We start from the raw sequence: 21,091 nt of genomic DNA, 5'->3' as shown, positions 1-21,091 counted from the left end.
ATCCCCGTTTCGGCCGTGTCGAGTGCCTGCCGAGCGCCTCTGCCTTGAGGAGGCAGGGAGCGGCACACAGGGACACGTGACACCCGGCAGGGAGCCGGCTCGGCCAGCTGGCTGTCCAGTCCCCTTCCCTCTCCGAACGTCCCACCTCAGCTCTGGCTGAGCGAGGACTCAGCCCTCTCTCGGGTCTTCGCTGGCCTCCAGGAAGGAAGTCTTCCTGCCCAGGCCCCACGCTGCCTCCCAGAGTCCGGGCTGGCCTGTCGAGGTCTCTCTGACTCGGAGGCCTCGATGCACCGACCTCTTAGGCCCTACTCTCGCCTGGGAACCTTTCCTTTCTCTTCTTACTAGTTTCATTTAGCTGCAAAGTGTGCAGCCACATATTCAAACTCTGATCTTTAGTGAAGCTCAGCGTCTTTACACACTTTTATTCCAAGACAAACATACAAGTTCTGAGTACTAATATTCCAGGTTCTATACCAGGCTGCAGATTGAAAACAAAACAAAAACCAGTGACAGTTCTCAAAGCAGAAAGAAGCAAATTCTAAGTGCATTTTTACAAGGGGCTTTGGTAGTGCTGTGAATTACTGTCCAGGAGATCATCTGAGGCAGGGGGTGAAGGGGCAACGGGACTCTGTAAATAATCACGGGATACAGTAATGATCTCTGAACAGCTGAACTGAATGACGGGTCTACATCATTTGGATCATACATTTTAATTTCCATTTTAGGCTGCTTGGGGCATTCCCGTTTTTACAGGTGTCACTTTTCACATTTATAAAATTCACGTATTTCTTTTACAGGAAATCGTGTAGCAATAAAGACACAACGACTCTGCTAGAACTTGAGATGTGTATGCACGAACTCAAACAATTTTATGAAACATTCTCATAGGTCTTTACGTGACTTCCAAGTATACACAGACGTACAGGACTTAGCTACTGTTTCCAAACGCACATCTTGTTCTTCTAGAAGATGGAAAATGTCATTACTGATTTACATTAGGACAGATGCTCTATCCGCAGTCTTGTTACCTGTCATCCTGAGATGAAGGTCATGTGCACTCACCTGTGACTTGTTTATCCGGAAGAGAGGGGATTGGAATGGCTGACCCAAACTTAACCAGGAGACGTTCATATAACCAGTCAAAGTGCTTATACCTGTGGTTTACAGATCGATTAGTGTTCTACAATGCAAGGGAAAGAGAAGAAAACGTTACCAACACCAACTACAGGAAATGAAGAAAAAAAGCAAAGCGTAGCTAGGAAAGCAGGCATGATTCTGGTTTTGATAACTCAGATACTTACAGTAGGCGTTAGCTGATATTCAATGTAGCTCTTCAGACCATACATTTTGGAGCCTTTCCTGGGATCTGCCACCACACAGTCAAACGTAGAGGTAGGATAAACCCACATTGGGCCATAATCTCCAACCTACACAATGTTCCAGGGAGAGGTGGTTTTGTTACATGGAAAACTCATCAATTTACTTGATATCGGTCATTAAGTGATTCTTTCTAGGACGAGCGATCCTTTGGAGGGTCCTTCTTGCTCTTCTCTGAGAAATTACATAAATGCCCTCTGTTCCTGAGAAGGTGACGTGTTTAAGGAACACACCTGCCAAGACAAACCCTTCTGCTCCCCAGCTGGCCAGCTTAGGCCAAGGAGGAGCGATGTCTGCCTCCCTCTCCTCCAGGGAGGGCAGGATGGAACACAGTTGCCCTCTCTCCCGTTCAGTGGTCTTAGTCACATGTGATGAAGGGCTAGTTTCAAAACACTGATGATCTATCACAGACTGATGGTTTTGTGAAGTACAACATTACACACCTGGATGTCTCAACAACATCAAACTGCCATCAAACTCTCTCAAGGCTCACTCTCACCTTCTATATACTTGTCCTAATTCTTTCTAAAGGTGGGGAAGGAGGAAAAAGTACGGTGGCGTACCAAAGTTCAGAGGTTATGAGGTCAGGAAGGTGACCAGGGCCCAAACAATCCTACTGGGGGACTAAAGGGAAGGTCTTGACAATAAGCGACTATGACTCCTCGAGAGGGAGCCCAGACCCAGGAAACTCTCTGAAAGCAGCCTCTAGGGAGCGTCTCTCAGTGACTGAGGCCGAGAGAGGCACCTCGAATCAAATAGGGACCAACATCCAGAGGCTTTTAATTTTCTTAGTGGGTAGAGTTGCTGCGTCTCAAAAGCAACGAACCAAATGTCTGCTTTCTCTCGGGTTTTCTGAAGATTTGAAGGCATTCTTCCTCAGTTTCCCTTTCCATGCCAGGAGCCTGCTCAGGCAGGCCTGCCAACAGGGGTCAGGGGCCATGTCTACCTAAAACTTATGGGTCCCTTAGCTCCGTTCCAACCCTCCTGGACTTGGGATAAAGTCCCTTTTGAGGATGTGAGGGGCAGGGCCGTGGGCTCTTAGTCCCATGAAAATAACAAAATAATGTATGTTCAGAAGTTACATAAAAAAATCTGAAGAAAAAATTTAAAAATTATAATAATCTTTAACCACTCAGAAGATAATTACCCCAAATTTGCTTTGAGGGAAAGGGATAAGAGGGGCTCTTGGTCACAGCCCTTTTTTCTTGAGTTTCTAGGATTTCACGCTTTTCAAAGATGTAGAAACACATAATAAAAAAATATATATATCAGTTTTGCAGTTTTATCAAGTTTCCCAGGACCTAGAGATTATAAAATAAGACCAGATGTTTCCAAATCCCTGTGTTGGGCCTATGGTGATTATACTCAAGGCTCCCACTCCCAACCCCATCCCCATCCTATAGTTAATGGGTTAAGTCCATAGAATCAAAAGATAGCCAGAGTTCTCTCTTCCAGAATTTCATCTGAAAATAGTAGTTCAATAATGCTTAGACAGAAATCTATCAGCAACCAACATTTGGGTGAAACCAGAGAGCCGTGTCACGCTATGTAATAATTATTCTATGAGAGACATTCTGAATGGGGTCAGTAACTCCCAGCTTTTATTTGCCAGCTCCTTATTGTGACCTGACAGCTGGCTTATTGGAAGAAACGCTAACTGTCACCAACGCAGTGGAAAGGACATCTTATTTTGATAATATGCGTGTACTTTGCCAGGGCAGAGACCTAAATATCTGAATTGGATTTATCAGCTAAATACATACGGCTGGTAGAAAGACAGCATATAAAAGATACTTCAAGATACTTTAGAGAAGAAAAATTACTGAAAGAAAATATACTACAGGTGCTGTTGGTTCAATTACTAGTAGTCTTAAAAGTAAAATATATATATATATATATATATATATATCTGAACAACATAATGACAGGCATAAATGCATGCTAAACATCTTTAGCATTCTTACAATACTAGTACATATTGTCAGTTAGCTGGAGCATTAAATGTGTTAAAAATACCTTCCAAAAGACTAATCACCCTCTAGGCTTTAAGGCATTATAAAAGAGCTTAATTAGAAACAAAGCAAGCAAACAAAAGCGAATGAACTTACAATGATAGGAATTTTCTCTTTGGGTTTTGCTAGTTGCTTGGCCAACAAATACTGTTCCATTCCAGGTTTTGCAAAGCCGGGAAATCTGATCATGAAGACAAATGCCCGTGAGTCTTGTGTGTTTCCTTAGAAGCACTCTCCAACGCTTGTCCACATTTACTTAATATAACAGTTTTAACCTTGTACTGTCTTTCAGATGTATCAGGACTAGGAAACCGTGGTAAATGAAACCTAATGTAATCAGATTGTTCAATGGCCAATTAGTCATTTAATTAAGCTTTATCTGGGCAGAGAGCAGTTTGACTCCAGAAGGTGTGATATTTATGGGCACTCTAGTTGCTTAACTGGATCTGAAACACTCTATCACCCCACAAAGAGTGAAGGACAGCCTAGAAAAATGTTCCCCAGGGCACAGGAGGAGAAAGAATCGAGCGCAGCCATTTGAATTGAACACATGGGGCGGTGGCCACATGCCAGCATTTTTATATCCAAATTAAAGCTGCCTGTCAACATACTCCCTCAAAGAAGCCACAATTATCCTGAAGAAGCTGTTGCTGTCCAAAGCACTTGTGCCATTTTCTTCTGGAATTCTCTTCAGAACTGATGTGGGGGACATGAAAGAAAACCAGTCTCAGTAAAGAGATCCCAAACATTCTACAACTGGAGAAATGCTGGAATAAACATATAGCCATCCAAAGCACTACTTTTTTCTTTTAAAGCATATTTGTTTTTATTTTAAGAGGTTTCCGTTTTTTGTTTTAATGCTTATTTTTGAGAGGGGATGTGGAGGGGCAGAGAGATGGAGACAGAGGATCCAAAAGGGCTCAGTGCTGACAGCAGTGAGCCCGATGTGGGGCTTGAATTCATGAACTGTGAGCTGAAGTCGGACACTTACCGACTGAGCCACCCTGGGCGCACCCCACAGCCCCCAAAGTGCTAAAGGGGACAAGATTAATTTGGGTTTCAGAACTACTTTTAATAAACAGAAAAAAAAAAAAAGACCCTCAGAAAACAAAATACATATAATAGGAAAAGAAATATTATTTCTACAAAAAACCCAACTACATTACTTCTATTTCATTCATGTACCAAATTAAAGGCCAACCAATGTGCTGGTCTCAGGGGCCTGTCTTTTCCTTCATCTTCAAAGGACCTACTTCCATCCTCTTTTCCCTAGACATCCTTTAAACATAGCTCATACAAAAGAGAACAAAGAGGGGTCGAGTAGCCGGATGGCCTTGGGTTCAAATTCCAACTCCAACAATTAATAGCTATGTGACCTTTAGAGCTCCCGTCTCCTTGTGTGAAGAATGAGACCAATATGACTTGACTTTTAAGATTAAGATAAGCGAATCAAATGCAAGAGTTATATAGAGACTCATATATACACTCATAAATTAAAGTGATTTCTAACTATCCCATCTTCTCTTTGGAAGTATTCCCTACGGCCTCCAGTACAGCTAGCTCTCTCTGGGCTTCAACATTCTGAGCATACTTCTGCTATACAATTTATCACACTTAATTGCCATCATCTATTTACACATTAGAGCCAACCGGAAGCACCTTAGAGAAAGTATTTGTATTTCCACGACCTAGAGGAGTTGTGGGAAAAATATACTAAATGCTTAATGAATTAATGGACTCATCTGGAATAGTTTTGTTAAAAAATTTTTAATGCTTATTTATTTTTGATAGAGATACCATGAGCAGAGGAAGGGCAGAGAGAGGAGGAGACATAGAATCTGAAGCAGGCCCCAAACTCCGAGCTGTCAGCACAAAGCCCGACGTGGGGCTCAAACTCATGGAATGCGAGATCATGACGTGAGCCGAAGTCGGATGCTCAACCAACTGAGCCACCCAGGTGCCCCTGGAACAATTTTATTAAAGATCCTATACTTCCACTAGAAAATACTGATGGAAAAATTGAGGTGGTCACACAGTGGCAATTCCTTGACTAGATTGTAAGCTTCTGGGTGCAGAGTCTCATTTCACACTTCCTTCGGGATTCTGGAGAATCACAGCAACACCTGGGCCGACTCAATACTTACTCAACAGCAGTACCATCTGCTAATTCTCTGAGTCCTATCAAGGTGGATTCTTATAATGCTCGAGTACACTTAAATTTCCAATCTCTTTCTCTAGTGTAAAGTTCATGTTCCAGGATTGGAATACAGCTGTCATAGAAAATGGATTAACTGCTGAAAAATGCTAATATTTAAAAAATTTTTTAAACTGTTATAAGTGAGTCCTTCATACATGAATCAAGTTAAATAAAAAACACACAGGCTCTTAAACAGTTCTCAGCACCAGAGAGAGAGGGAGGCCTCAGAGGCTCAGGTGGAAATGAGGACTCCTCTGATATGGTTTCAACCTGAACTGAAATTTTAGAGCAGAGAGCACTTTAAATTAAAGCCAGCCCCTCCACCTCAGAGATGAGGAAACAGAGGTTCAAAGAGGTCACCCGACTTCCCCAAGATCACCTGGCAGAGGGGAGAAGCGAGGATGTGGTGCAAACAGAGCAGGGGCCTGGGCAGGACACAGAGCCTCACTAACTAGCCAGGGACACTCAGCCACACATTTGTTGCAGAGTCTGTGCTTCCTCATTGTCCCAAGGGGGCTTAAAAGACAGCAAAATGGGTTTAAATGCCCTTGTATTTAGGTTTAAAGAACAGACTAACTCATGTCACTGCAGACCACACCGAGAACTACACATTCCACCATAAGAAGCAGCGGAGTCCACATGAACAAGTTTATTATGCGTGCAATGGAGCATGAATGGGAGAAACCGGATAGAGAAGTAGGAAGAACATGTAGCTAAAAGTTAGCTCATTCAATCACCTGATGCTACTTAGATACACTAAGGGGAACTCGCACGGCTCATGTATGTAGATCCAGACCCAGATCGTGACATCTAGATACACCGCAAACGTTATGCTTACAACTTTTTCCAGATACGGATTAACATTCCTTCCTCTCAGCTTTGAATCATGGACTTGGAACATTGAGAAAAAGTGGTAGTAATTTTAGAAAAACTGTATTAAACATATTACTGAAAGAAGAGTATTTGAAGATTCTTTTGGAAGTCAGAAAGTCTCTCTCTTTTGAATGACACCGTGAACTACAGACTTATCCAGAACTCTGCCCCGGGAAACCCCACAGTGCTATGGCCGTAGTCCCTCTGTCCCACATGCCTTCCTGTTAGGCACTGTAGCTACAAGTACTGTTCCAAAATCTTTTTTTTCTTCTTCTTCTTTTTTAAATGTTTTTATTTATTTATTTATTTCTAGTAGAGAGAGAGACAGAGACAGCGTGAAAAGGGGAGGGTCAGAGAGAGAGGGAATCACAGACTGAAACAGGCTCCAGACTCTGAGCTGGCAGTCAGCACAGAGCCCGACGCGGGGCTCGAACCCACGAACCGCTAGATCATGACCTAAGCGAAAGTCGGACGCTTAACCGACTAAGCCACCCAGGTGCCCCCCCTTTTTTTTCCTTCTTAAACCTAAGAGAAATCTAAGTGAAAACAAAGTTTGAAATATACTAGGCAAGTTGTTGAAAGACTGAGGGACTGACCGGCATCCTGACTAGATCACCTGGCACCTGTGTGAGCTTGGACAGTTACTTAACCTCTCTGGTGTCAGTTTTTCCCGCAGAAAGACATGAGATTATGTGTACCACAAAGGGATATGAGGGTCACACGGTGCACACCACTCTGCACAATGCCTGGCACGCGGTAAGTGGTCAACAAATGGTCAAACATTTAAAAGAGAGTTATTATTATTAATATGATCATTTTCAGCTTTCTGTGACATCAGCAAGAAGACCTTAATGTGTCATGGAGCTGACAAAGGTAAAAGCGGTATCTGACATATCATTAAACATAACAATTTCACTTCACGGTGAATAAATTTATTCACTTTAATATATATATGCTTTAATATATACTATATATATATTCATATATTAAATATATATAAATTACATAGATGCTTATATATGAATAAATGTATATCCTTATATATTTATATTAACTTATCATATATCATATATATTACTATGTAATACATATATATAAAACATATATACACATATATATATTAAAGTGAATAAAAATTTTTCTTTAAGCTAAAGCTGCGATCCAAACAGAAATGACCAAATCGCACCCCAAACTTCACAGATCGCTGAAAAGAGGAAAGCCTCCTTGGACCTCCCGTCTGTTTCCTCATGGAGTTCACGGTCCCCGACGCCCTTCACACCTACTTGTTAAGCGGCAGCTTCATGGAGGACGAACCGGCCCGGCTGTTGCCTCGCTGAGCAGCCCCGGCCTCTGCTGACTCTGAATCCTTGAAGTAGGGGGCGGCCGCCTTGGGGTCGTCCCAGTCTTCATCCCAGTCGTCGTCGTCGCCGGCGGTTGCTGGGGGCAGGCACAGAAGATCGCCACGTAAGGAAAAGAAAATACAAATGCAGTGACTTAATTTTCTGATAGTAACTACGGACCGCGGAACCCAACGAAAGAACAGAGACAAGGATGTAGCACAGGCACATTGCAGCGTAGACTCCGGTCTGGTTTAAAGCTCCAACTGTGGATGGTGCTTTCAGCGCAAAAGACAAGTTAGAACCCAGGCTGTCTGTCCCAGTAACTTTGGATAAATGCAGCCTGAGAGGGGCCCCGTGGTGTGCACACGGCAAGGCCCGTGCACAGAGAAGTCTCGCCTTATAAGCTTGCGAATAAGCATCGAACAGAGTCAGGAATACCGGGGAGTGAGGGGGGGGGGATAGATCACTGCAAAGAATTAATATGAATGATAACACAGGGGAGCCAGGGCAGGAGGGAGGTGGGGGAAGACAGACCGGGGTGGGAGTGGAGGGGAAGGGATGGAGAAGCAGCAGGACAAGACGGAAGAGGCAGTACCCGCAGCCTAGTCTAACAGTGACCTCCGTCAGGCAGGGAGGGGCTGTCAGCTTTCCCTTCCTTCCTGCTCCCACCGTCTGGGCTCCTGTCTCTTGCCCTGAGGGCCCAGGTGCCCGGGGACCTCTGCCCTGGCGGTGCCAGCAGGAGAAGCCGAGAGACAAAAAGCAAGACGAAAACGAAAGGCACTGACAGATCGGGAGGATCTGGGTCAAGTACAGAGCCAGGGTCAGCCGCTGGGTCACACCCCCCGTGGCCCAGCCCCAGCTGCCAGCAGGAGTGCACCCCCCCCCGCTTCCTGCGCACGGGTTCCCTGCCACCAGCACAGTCGTACCCCGTGTGACGTGCTCAGGCGGGGTTCATAAAATAATGAGGGGCAGATCTCTGTCCCTTTGATTTAATTTGAGAAAGACATAAATACCCTTTTTCTTAATTCCTGAACTGTTTCCCCTTCTACAAATTCCCCTTGGTCTCTGCATTTCCACTGAAGCCCGGGGGTCACACGGGTAGTCAAGGAAAAGAGAGCAGGCAAGTCAGAGGTCATAAACCATCAGGTGACAAATCATACTCTGTACAAGTAGGGTTTTTTTTGGCCCAAAGTTTTAAAACAAACGTGTGTCCATTGCTAAGGTTCTGGAGCGGGAAGACGCCATAAAAATCCTGAGACTCCCTGTGTCTCCGGGGCCGTGGGGGACCAGGAGCACCAGCTGGCTCACCCGCGGTGGCATCGGGCCGCCGCCACAGGAGGCCTGCCCCTTCGGTCTCCAGCGGCCGCTGGGCCGCTCTGTTCTGCAAGCGTCTGCGACTCCGTGACAGATGACGGGGGTGGGACTAAAGATGATAATTAACGACTACCCACATTTGGGTCCAGAAATCTAGGTTTGCTATTAGTGAACAAGAGCACTTGAGAGCGCTCCTTTGATTAAATTCTATTTTTAACTTGGATGCCCTCCCCAGGCCCCTGAAGGGTGGGCCCGGCCACCAGCCACGCCCTCTTCCTCACCGGGTCCTTGGTAGGCCTGGGGGTGACCAAAGGCAGCGTCCCAGTTATTGGAGGTGTTTCTCTGGGCCGCGGCCCCCTCGGGCTTGGCTCCCCAGTCACCCGTGCTGTCCCAGTTCCCAGACTTGGAAGAACTCCAGGCTGACCAGGGGTCATTGCCACTGCCAACCTGTTGTTAGGGGTGTAAAAAAAAAAAAAAAAGAGAGAGAGAGAGAGAGAGAGACTATTTGTGACTTCTTGAAAACATTACTCAATTCAGTAGGACTCACATAACAATAAATACAACAGGGGTGCTGAAAAAATTGACATAAATTTAAAACAATTTTTAAATTCAAATAATAAACTTTACATTTGTTTATGTTTAATGTTTATCTATTTTTCAGAGAAAGAGAGAGAGACAGAGTATGAGCGGGGGAGGGACAGGGAGAGAAAGAGGGAGACACAGAATCCGAAGCAGGCTCCCGGCTCCGAGCTGTCAGCACAGAGCCTGATGTGGGGCTCGAACTCACAAACCGCCAGATCATGACCTGAGTTGAAACTGGGCGCTTATCTGATTGAGCCACCCAGGTGCCCCTAAATAATAAATTTTACATTTAAATAGACAGGTAAGGAAAGCACAAAAAGCAGCATCAACCTTTTTTTTTTTTTTTGATGTTAACCTTTTGCCAGCTCTGCTGAGATGAAAGATTTATGCGATCTGAAGAGAAACCAGAGTATTGCTGTCTCTGCTTGGGAACAAGGGAACTATTAGGCGCCGCTGTCTACCTCCTCCTTCTTCTCCCCGCCCAGCAACTACCTTTCTGAACATGTATTCATTTCTGTCGACAGTTTTATACTTCTACTACTTACATACACATTCGTAAATAACTTATGCTTTAAAAACTGACCTACACGGCATTATATTGTATGTATCTCTTTGCAAGCCATCTTTTTTTCCCCCACTTAAATCATGTTTTTGCAATTATATGTGCTGATGAGGGCCCGTTGAACTCAGCCATTTTGGAGCAAATCTGTTGTATTTTTGACTAGGTTTTTATCTCTATTTGAGAAAGTAGTATCTTCCCAGTTAAAAAAAAAAAAAAACTTCAAAAAGAAGAAAAGGATATGCAATTTAATAAATATGCCCACCACTTAAGCTGCCATTCTTCCCAGACGTCTATTACTAATCAGTTCCTTGTATATACGGAATCAAACGCTCGCCCACAGAGAGCCTTCTTATTTTTAAACATACAAGTGGGCCCAAATGGTACTTTGTGCTCTGCACTTGTGTTTCCTTCATTTAATGGCTCGAAACGTTCTCTGAGGGCCATCAGCAGGTCCACCAGCACAAGGCTCTTCCACGCGGCTCCAGGAGGTTCTGCTGTATGTTTCTCCCAGTTTAACCAACATAGTCTGATGCTCACGTATCATACTTTCAGTGTTTAGCTACTGTAAATAATGCTGCAATGCACTGGACATCTTTTCCCATGTGTCCCACGCATCTATGCGAAATCCCAGCAGATAAATTTCTGGGCTAATGAGTGTGCTTTTTCAGCTGATAGATTGTGTCAAACTCCTTCCCAAGAGACTGTACAGCTACATTCCTAAGTTCCTAGGACTTGCCCATGGGCTCTGCCTTACATCAAAGGGTGCTACCAAACTCCAAAATTATTTTTAAACTATTTTTTTCCTGTAGTCTCTTTAAGAAATTTTATACTTCAATTATTAATAGCACACACTTTGGGAACGGGCAATGCATGGCACCTGATCTCACTGAGTATTATAGTGAAAGGATGGCAGCCCTTCCCTCCCCCGGCCCTGTCCACTTAGGGCAGCTGCCGTTCTGTGGGTTTTATTTCCTCGAGTTAAACATTTTAAATCTTCTAATTTACTTTGATGGAGGAAATAATATAGGAATCTGACAGAATTTTATCTTGTAATCAGTCTGCTGGCCTAACACCATTTAATGAAAAATCCACCTTTCCCTCACTGATCTGCAATGTCACCTTTATCGTATCCTGGATGTGGACCGGTCTCTGGGCTCGTTTTTGTACCCTGGGAACCCAGCTGTACAAGTACCACATGACCTGGGAGCCCACTGGATAGAAAACCACTAGTACTTTAGCATAAATCTTTTATTTTTACACATAAACTTTAGCAACAACTAAATATTTTAAACTAAACAAATTTAAACAACTAAATATTTTAAAACTAAAACAAATCTAAACTTTTGTATCAGGATGCCAAGTTTTGAAAAATATGTTGATTTTCACTTGAATCACCTCAAACTTACAAATAAATTCAGGGAAAACAAATGGTGCCTTAAAAAAAAAAACAATTTCAATATCGAATCTGTTTATCTAAGAACATAGAATAGCAAATTTTCCTCTTTTCTTGGGTCTTTCTCACGTAAAAATTTTTGGTGTTTAAAAACAAAGAAAGGGGGACTTGCAAGAACGTTACCCAAACTGTCTAATATACCTAATGTTCTAGAATACTACTGTGGTTGGCCTTAATTAAATTCTTCACTGACCGGGCGATTGAGGGCGGGCAGGGAATCACTGCCCGCCACCACACCAGAAGCATCATAAAAAATGGAGTGTATGTTTTACATGTGCAAGTATGATTCCATTCAAACATCTCTTATACTTTCAAGAAAAAAAACCCACAAAGTTACTAGTGATTTTGCTCTAAGTCAAATATTAAGAGCAGAAAGACATTTCATCCATGCACCTGTGAATCCACAGCTTACGTGGGGATACTCAAGAGCCACTCTAGAGCCTTCTGTAAATGAAGGCAGTCATGCTCAGGACCCGACAAGCAGACTTCCTTTAGGAGAATCCCTTCCCCCCGTGGTTTTAAGGGAGGGTGTTCCAGCCACGTATATACTCTGTGCCCTCCAAACTCTCAACTGTGAGGTTTTGTTTTCAGAATAAGAACTTCAAAACGTACAGAAAGTTTGGATAGTCAGATGGCAGTAAGTATAGGCATTCATTTGTCTAGTATATCCATCAGCTCCTGAATGGGCAGGCCCCACCGTGGAATGATATGTCAAAGGCAGCATGGTCAGGGCCATGGGTTGTGGTCAGGATGCTGGGCTCAAATTCTGCCTCTACCTCTCTCCAGCCAGGAAACCTCAGGCTAGAATTCGAAACCAGGCAGCTTGCCTCCAATTCAGAAAGACTGAGGGCAGCTACCTGAAGTGAACTGAAACGGAACAGAGGGTTATAAAGTAGGACAGCAGGTGCGAGAGCTCAGCTTTGCCGTGAGCCTGAGACTGTAATGTTGGCGAAGATTTTCATCAACAGCAAGGAAACAATCAGACATGAACTGTTCAGAGCCAGTATCCTAAAAAAAACAGATTGTTCTTCTTAGAACTACTTTGTTTATACGAAAACACTAATTCGAAAAGATACAGGCACCCCTATGTTTACTGCAGCGTTATCTACAACAGCCGAGATACAGAAGCAGCCCAAGTGTCCATTGACTGACGACGAATGGATAAAGACACACACACACGCAAGAATACTACACAACCATAAAAAAGAGTTATTTTGCCATTTGAACAACATAGATGGACCTAGAGAGTATAATGCTAAGTGAGATAAGTCAGTCAGAGAGAGACAAATACTGTATGATTTTACTCATATGTGGAATTTAAGAAAAAAAAACTAACATGGGGGGAAAGAATCAAACAAAAAACGAGACTCTTAAATACAAAGAACCGACGGTCACTGGGGAGAGGGGTGGGGGGTGGAGGGGTGGGCCGGAGGTGAAGGGGATGAAGAGAACACTTATGATAAGCACTGGAAATACACAGAGTTGCTGCATCATTATAACTGTACACCTGAAACTAAAACTTTATGCTAATTATGCTTTAATTAAAAAACAAATAAATGAAAGTTTTAAAAAAGCTTAATTATGGCAAAAGTAAAAAAAAAAAAAACATTTCCCCCAAAAGATTATCAAAATGGCTTACATACAGTGGCAAGAATGCACGATTCTTTTTTTACTTTAAAAACCCCGGCTTTTTAAAAAATACATGACGTTCGTGATCATTTGTAGGAAATACAGATTATTCTTGGCAGACACCTAATCTTCACAATATTATTTTTTTCACTAAGAAGGAAACCAGGTTTTCCTTATGTTCAGTGACTTGAGTCTTTTCAAGGCAAACAAGTTGCTGTGGCTGATCACAGAATGAATAATTTCCAGCACGTGACACCACCATACTCTTACAATAGCAATGCCTTCCAAGTTATAAACACAGTATCAGCCTACTGCAGAAAAACTGGAAGACAGACAGGCACAGGTGGACATAGGGGTGGACAGGTATGTTTGATAAGAATAGTAAAATGTTGATGGTAAATTCTAGAAGGCAAGAACATAATTATTCACTATGAAATTCATTTAACTTTTTTAATGTTTTATTTATTTCTAGGAGAGAGAGAGAGACAGCGTGAGCAGGGGAGGGTCAGAGAGAGGGAGATACAGACTCTGAAACAGGCTCCAGGCTCTGAGCTGGCAGTCAGCACAGAGCCCGACGCAGGGCTCAAACCCACGAACCGCGAGATCACGACCTAAGCGAAAGTCGGATGCTTAACCGACTAAGCCACCCAGGCGCCCCTCATTTAACTTTTCTATGCTTGAAGTTTTAACAAAATGCCGGAGAATCCAATAAAGTTTGTTCATACAATCATTCCACCTTCTGAATTCCTTTGGGGTATATGCAGGGGACCCAGAGAAGGGTTGTGTCCATCAAGGCCACCAGTGATCTCCTGATGCCTATAAACATGGGGCCTGGCATGTGCATGCAGTAAGTTCTTAATAAATTATTTGTTAATTAGCACACTCCCAAAGCATGTTTGCTTGAATCTCTATTTTTTAAAAAATATTTATTTATTTTTGAGAGAAAGACAGAGCCTGAGGGGGACAGGGGCAGAGAGGGAGACACAGAATCCGAAACAGGCTCTAGGCTCTGAGCTGTCAGTACAGAGCCTGATGTGGGGCTTGAACTCACAAACCATGAGATCATGACGTGAACTGAAGTCAGACACCTAACCGACTGAGCCACCCAGGTGCCCCTTGAATCTCTATCATAAACACATTTTAATCTGCCTTGCACTAGAACTGGCTGATATGTCCAAAGCCCTCCCAGCCCCGACTCCAATGACATTAAATGCTCCTTCTGGCCAGGAGCAATATACTCAACATATTTGCTGATCTAGCACGCTAAATTCAAGAGCTATCCTATCCTCATAAGTAGAGAAATCCATTTATATTGGCCTTATCTCATGAGACATTTAAATGTATCCACTGTAAGGATTTATAGCATAAGGTAAGTTTCTTAAGAAAGCAGACTGACTTATAGCAGACATAGCTAGAAGGACCGTAGAACGAAGTCACAGTGGCCATGCTGGGGTGAGTAGTGATGAGTGCTCAGGAGGTGATCACCAGAGGAAAGCTGTGCATCTTCCAAATAAATAATATGGGGTAAAAAGGGGCAAGGATAAGAATATTGGTCAATTTTTTTCATGTTTATTTTTGAGAGAGAGAGAAAGGCAGAGCAAAAGGTGGGGGGGGAAGGGGTAGACAGAGGGGGAGACAGAATCCGAAGCAGGCTCCAGGCTCTGAGCTGTCAGCACAGAGCCTGGTGCAGGGCTTGAACTCATATGAGCTGTGACATCATGACCTGAGCCAAAGTCGGAAGCCCAACTGACTTAGCCACCCAGGCACCCCAATGAAACTGTAAGAATTTGACTATTTCTTGTGGGTATGGAGGCTAAGATCTTAGGCATTCAGAGATGTCTAGGTTTGAAGCCCAGCTCTGCCACATACAACTCACTCTGTCTTTGCTTCCATGCTTATATAATAGGTATAATAACATGAACTTCCTCACAGGGGCTTTGTAAGGATTAAATGAAATAATGCACATAAAGCATGTAACACAAAACCCAGCCTATAGTACATGTTCTGGAGAGCTTATCTTATTCCATGGCGGCTCATCTAGAATAAGAAGAAAAGAATGGAGTTCTTTGAGTAAATTCTCATGTGAATGGCTCACCTAGGAGTATCTGCTTTAGAGGAAACAATCAGAAGTTATACTTCCAACGGTTTCAATGCCAGATCACGTTAATAGAGAAACTTAAAGAAGTGATAACAGCCACTTATGATATTTTCTATTTTAGCTAATGATCTGTTTGCTCTGGATACCAAAAAGTTCTGCCACAACTCTTAATTCTTGGGGTGGGGGGGAGGGGAGCTCGGCACAAACATTTTCTGGGTGCCAGATGCTAGATCCTTCGAAGTCCAACCCCTCCTATACCAACCTGGCTACGAAGACCTGGTTTAATGACCCTGTGGCCCCTGACTCTTGTGCCTTCAATCCCAATAACCCCCAACTGCAGGCATTTGGCCAAAACAACTCATTCTGCTCCTGAGCCAAGGCTTCAAACCTTCTTCTGCCTCTTCTCTCCTTTCTTCCGGCCTTCCTTCTTCTCTCTTCTGTTGGGCAAGGCCTTCATCCTCTTCCTCGCCTACCCTTTATGGTACCCACCAACTCTCGACTCTGTCAACCATGGGATTAGGAACCCCTCACTAGTGCTCACTGCCCGTGGAATAAATCAATCAAGTCTCAGTGACCGGCTGTCCTGGGGACACATCCCAGCTGCTCTTCCCGCCTCTACCTATTCCACATCCTCTGTCTGCAGGCTCTAGGACGGCCTTCGGGGAGGTTCTTCGCCTAAAACCATCGCTTCACTTGGAGTTACTTTATGAGGTTTTAAATGTTTATTTCCTCTTGCACTCATGTTTGAATTTTACCTTATTTATGGTAGGAGAAGGAGAAGATGAAGAAGGTGGTGACTGGCTGAGACTTTCAATACAACGAATCTGAGCCAAAATATCCACCTTAAAACAAAAACAGTGCTCAGTGAATGGAGAAAGAGCGAGCATACCCGAGCTTTTTACTAGAAACGGCAAATTCATGGCAGAGCGAAGTTCACCAGAAAATTCTAGCATGCTGCTCATTCCCAAACATTACGTGCAAAAAGCAAAGCCCCAACTGTGTACTAGTGCATTTCTTCAGTGCCTGCTCTGGAGACTGTCGTTGTCCCATCGCAGTATCACTGTGGCACTAAAAACAAGCAGAAGCAGCACAGAGGGAAGGAAACAAACATCATGCGAGTCGGACAGCCGACGAGAGAAACGCCAGAGGCAACGCAAAGCCAGGCTATGAAAAAACGTTAAGATTTGAACCAGTGCTTTCAAAGCCACCAGACCCGCGAGATGAGCGAAGCCACCTGGCGGACGTGACGGAACGCAGAGTCATGGTGGAGCCCGGCAGGCCCCGGTGACAGCACGGAACGGCCAGCCAGGCCGCCAGCGCAGGTGCAAAGGTCTGTGGGGCGCACTCCTAGCTCAGCACACAGCGTCGTTGCAAGAACAGGTCACAGATCCACTCCCATAAAGCTAATCAGTGTCCAAACTGGCGTCCTTGTCAAGAAGACAGCTGCGGAGCCCGGTTTTCAGGCTTCGCGTCCGCTGCCCAGCTGTCTAGCAGGGAAGTCCTTACCAGAGCGTTCACATGGTGTTAGGAGAATGCACCTTTCGGGTACGACTCTCTTGTTAAGTAAGTGGTGGTATTATTTCCATTTTATCCATACAGATAAGCTTGACTTTGGAAAGCAATTAATACACAAAGTAGACCATCAAGATGATCCAGTTTTCCACTTAAAACTAATCTATTAAAAAAAAAATAGACAAAATATATGAAGCCATTTTCCAATCACTGGGCATCAGGCAATAAAGGACCAGATCCTGCCTAGAGAGACCTTCTAAGCCACGGATTAGGGACGAAGAACCCATACAGAGAGCAGCGGTCTCTGCGAATTGAGGAGACAGAGCCGGGAGCCTGGAGCGCAGTGCCACAGAGGAGAAGAGAGAGGAGAGAGCTGCAGAGACCCGTCTGCGGGCCTGGGTCCTGGGCTCATACGAGTCAGCAGGCCACATGTAAGGATGAAGCATCAATCCCTCGCATCGGGTGGTTCTCACCAGCCAGAGTGGACAACTTCACGAGTCACAGGGCATCAGGTGCACTACTAAAAAGGATCTGCCTCACTAGAGAGGCAAAAATACCCCTAGATTAAGCATTGCCCTGATCCCACTTCAAAAAGCTTAAAAATAATGTGAAAGGATTAAACTATTACTAAGTAACTTAACTGCATACAAGAACAAGACCCAAAAATATTTCCAGGAATACAAAAATGTCTGGCATATAACAAGATGAAAACTACCAGGTCTGGCTTCAAATTAAAAAAAAAAAAATCACAAGGTATGAAAAGAAGGAGAAAAACATGAACTATAGATAAGAGAAAAACCAATCAATCAAAGCTGACCCAGTAATGACATAGATAACAGAACTGGCAATATTTAAGAGCAAGAAAGCTTCTAGATATCAATGAGATAAAAGAGACACTTTGAATGGGCTTCCAAGGGGTGACAACTGTAAACCTAAAAAAGGAAAACCCACTCTAGTGGGAATACTTGGAATCAATGTAAACCGCTGGGTCCACAGCAATACCAAAAAAATAAATAAAGATGGGAAAACTCATTTGTTACTACTTGAGGGAGCTATTAAAACAACTTCTTACCTGGAACACTGGGAGTTAAAGGGAAAGAACTGGATATGTATACCTAATTCCGGCAGAAATTGTTTTCTAAGGTAGCTAACTAGCTCCCACTGATAAAGGAAAAGAGCTATTTTACAGAAGAAAGCCACCTCTTACAATGTAGGAGAAAACAGCTTGATTGATTCAGGCAAGGCTTATCAATTGGTGGGAAACAAATAGAGGAGAATGGTTATCAGCACTGAATTAACACTAGACAGATCACCTTCGGGTCACAAGGACACAACATAACTAGACAGTGGAACACAAGACTGTCATCAACCTGACCCAAGGCCACTCTGATCAACGACCAGACACTCCATCTTCTGATGGGATGTAGCATGAATGTATGGTATCTGCATGGTATATTCTTGCCCCAAATGTTCAATTTGAATCCTCTGAGCCTTTAGGTACAACTTCCAATTTGTAAGAAGGACAGAGGATAGAGGAACAGCTTGAAGGACACCAAAGGAACACTGTGACAAATCCGAAAGATAGGAATTCTACAGGAAAACTAAGTCAGAATCAAAAAGTAGGGACTGTGCTGGAAAGAAAGGAGACATGTGAGGGACATAATGGGCATAACCAGACACAACACTTGGACTTACACTGAACACCAGTTCACAAACGAGCTATAAAGGACATTCTGGGGGCTGCTGGGAAAATTAAAATTGGTCTGGATATTATGGAAGATGAAAATTTACTGAAAAGGAAAGGATCTTCAACCTTTAAAAGCTTATAAACAGTATGTACTATGTGTCTCATGTGGGCGAGCATGTGGATAAGAAGCTCCCACAGGAAAAACAAGGGATGCACCAGGTGTAATCAGTAGTGCACGGTGTGGACGTGATGTTTTTCTTTTAGCTAGCCTGAATTTCCCACTTCTCTACAGTGCATATGTACTGCTTCCATAATGATTTTAAAAACGTTTTTTTATTCCTTATTTATTTTTGAGAGAAACAGTGAGACAGAGCGTGAGTGGGGGAGAAACAGAGACAGAGGGAGACACAGGATCTGAAGTGGGATCTGGGCTCTGAGCTGTCAGCACAGAGTCCTATGCAGGGTTCGAACTCATGAACTGCAAGATCATGACCTAAGCTGAAGTCAGAAGCTCAGCCAACTGAGCCACCCAGGTACCTAAAATAAAAATGCTAGTCTGCACAACTGCTGACTGCAAAGCGAGAGGTTCTGGTTGTGTTATAGTCTGCTGTATTTTGCTTTCTTATGTGACATCGTGAGGGGACCCGGACCAGCAAGAAGCAAAGTCCTACTTCTGACAACAGGGCAAAGACTTGTTTGGGTGGTGAGACGACTCATTCGCTGGTCTCCCAGTAAGAGCCAAGGTGTGGTCGGAGGACAACCTCCACTGCACACGTCACACATCACAACACCTCACACACCACAGCCACATCCACGTGGGAGTGGCCAGGACAAGAGGCAGAGAAGGGCCGTGACGCGACGGTCTCTCTGTGTCCTCTTAAACTAGGCTGGGTACAGAGAGTGATGGAGGTCTGAGGCTTAAAGAAAAAGAGAACACGTCTTTCAATAATGTTGCTTTCTATATGGCTTTTTACCAAACCAGCAAACAAGGGTACAAAGAACGTGTGATGGCTCAGAAGAAGCCAATTAGGGGCACCTGGGTGGCTCAGTTGGTTAAGCGTCTTGACTTCAGCTGAGGTCATGATCTCACTGTTTGTGGGTTCGAGCCCCGCGTCGGGCTCTGTGCTGACTGCCAGCTCAGAGCCTGGAGCCTGTTTCAGATTCTGTGTCTCCCTCTCTCTCTGACCCTCCCCTGCTCATGCTCTCTCTCTCTCTCGCGCTCAGAAATAAATTTTAAAAAAACATTAAAAAAAAGAAGCAGCAGCAGCAGCAGCCAATTAGTGGTCACAACTCCAACTGCCCACCCGGTTCCTTACAGGAGACGCTCGAATCACTACAGGTCAAGGTGGACCACTCAGTCTGGTCAGTGTGCCAGGTAAGAGGGGTCCTTAATCACAGGCTCACTGCCTTGCATACTGTTACCCTGGAGGAGAGGCTGTGGGAACATTCAAGGGCACCCCTCTCCCCAGTGGGGGGGTTTCCGCTGTGCCTCCCCTGCCCCCCCCCGCACACTCCGCTGTCAGCTGGCCTGCCCTGCCCTGCCTTGCCATCCCATTTTCCCCCTCATAAATGCTCTCCTGCTTGGAGGGAAAGATGGAATGAAGGGCTTTGTAACTAGAAACTTTCATGGCAAGACTTTGTCCAGGGACAAGGAACAAAAGTGAAAAGAAAGCTGTTTGCTCTGTGAAGGTCAAGGCTTATGATGGTTTTTATTCTCCTTCTTTTGTTTTTGTAACTCTTCTGCTTGACCAAGGTACCAAAGTCTTTTTTTTTTATTTTTTAAATTTTTTTAGCATTTATTCAGTTTTGCGAGACAGAGAATGAGTGGGGAGGGGCAGAAAGAGAGGGAGACACAGAATCTGAAAGAGGCTCTGAGCCGTCAGCACAGAGCCCGATGTGGGGCTCGAACCCACAAACCGTGAGATCATGACCTGAGCTGCAGTCGGATGCTTAACCAACTGAGCCACCCAGGCGCCCCTCCAAAGTCTTGATCTGACATTTCTCCTTCATCAGATAGTAATGACCGTGTGCCAACCATGTCAGGAGGTGGGAACTGAAAGCAAATACTATGATTTCTACGCCCAAGAACATTTCAATGGTCTCTGACAAAAATTTAACTCTTTTTCTCAAAGAACCTAGAGTAGGTACAAAATTCTCCTATATAAAGAGCCTAGCCATTTCTACTTGGAACGTTTAAGAATTTGAAAATTTTCCTGTTTTGTTGTTTTTAGATCTTTTGCTCAAAGGAAATTACCCAATTGTAGTTCATCTAATTCAGAGAAACCTCGACTAATGTCACAAAACCACTTGTTAGAATATAAAACTTGTACATTCTTTTAAATATGAGGCTAGATCACAAGAACCAATTAAATCCATTTGCACGACTGCAAATGACCCAAAAAGTACAAGTGGTTTAACAAGCCCTTTGTTAACCCACATTCTGAACCCTCAGAGG

At 44.0% G+C, this 21,091-nt stretch overlaps 1 protein-coding gene across 2 annotated transcripts in view; it reads right to left on the bottom strand.

Moving 5' to 3' along the window:
* Nucleotides 1–21,091, bottom strand: part of SNX9 (sorting nexin 9) — a 121,363-nt gene that overhangs the window by 32,465 nt on the left and 67,807 nt on the right. For both annotated transcript variants that reach the window (XM_039252081.1, XM_039252080.1), the window contains exons 5-9: nt 9,395–9,560; nt 7,743–7,896; nt 3,486–3,570; nt 1,302–1,427; nt 1,063–1,180 (exon numbers count right to left, since the gene is read on the bottom strand). In XM_039252081.1, coding sequence (XP_039108012.1) covers nt 1,063–1,180; nt 1,302–1,427; nt 3,486–3,570; nt 7,743–7,896; nt 9,395–9,560 — 649 coding nt within the window. The remainder of the gene's footprint in view (nt 1–1,062; nt 1,181–1,301; nt 1,428–3,485; nt 3,571–7,742; nt 7,897–9,394; nt 9,561–21,091) is intronic.

Source organism: Hyaena hyaena, unplaced genomic scaffold, assembly GCF_003009895.1.
Source record: "Hyaena hyaena isolate Hyena2069 unplaced genomic scaffold, ASM300989v1 scaffold_405, whole genome shotgun sequence".
Classification (NCBI taxonomy): Eukaryota; Metazoa; Chordata; class Mammalia; order Carnivora; family Hyaenidae; genus Hyaena; species Hyaena hyaena.
The sequence above is the reverse complement of the archived record's forward strand: the minus strand, read 5'-3'. Positions and strand labels throughout refer to the sequence as shown.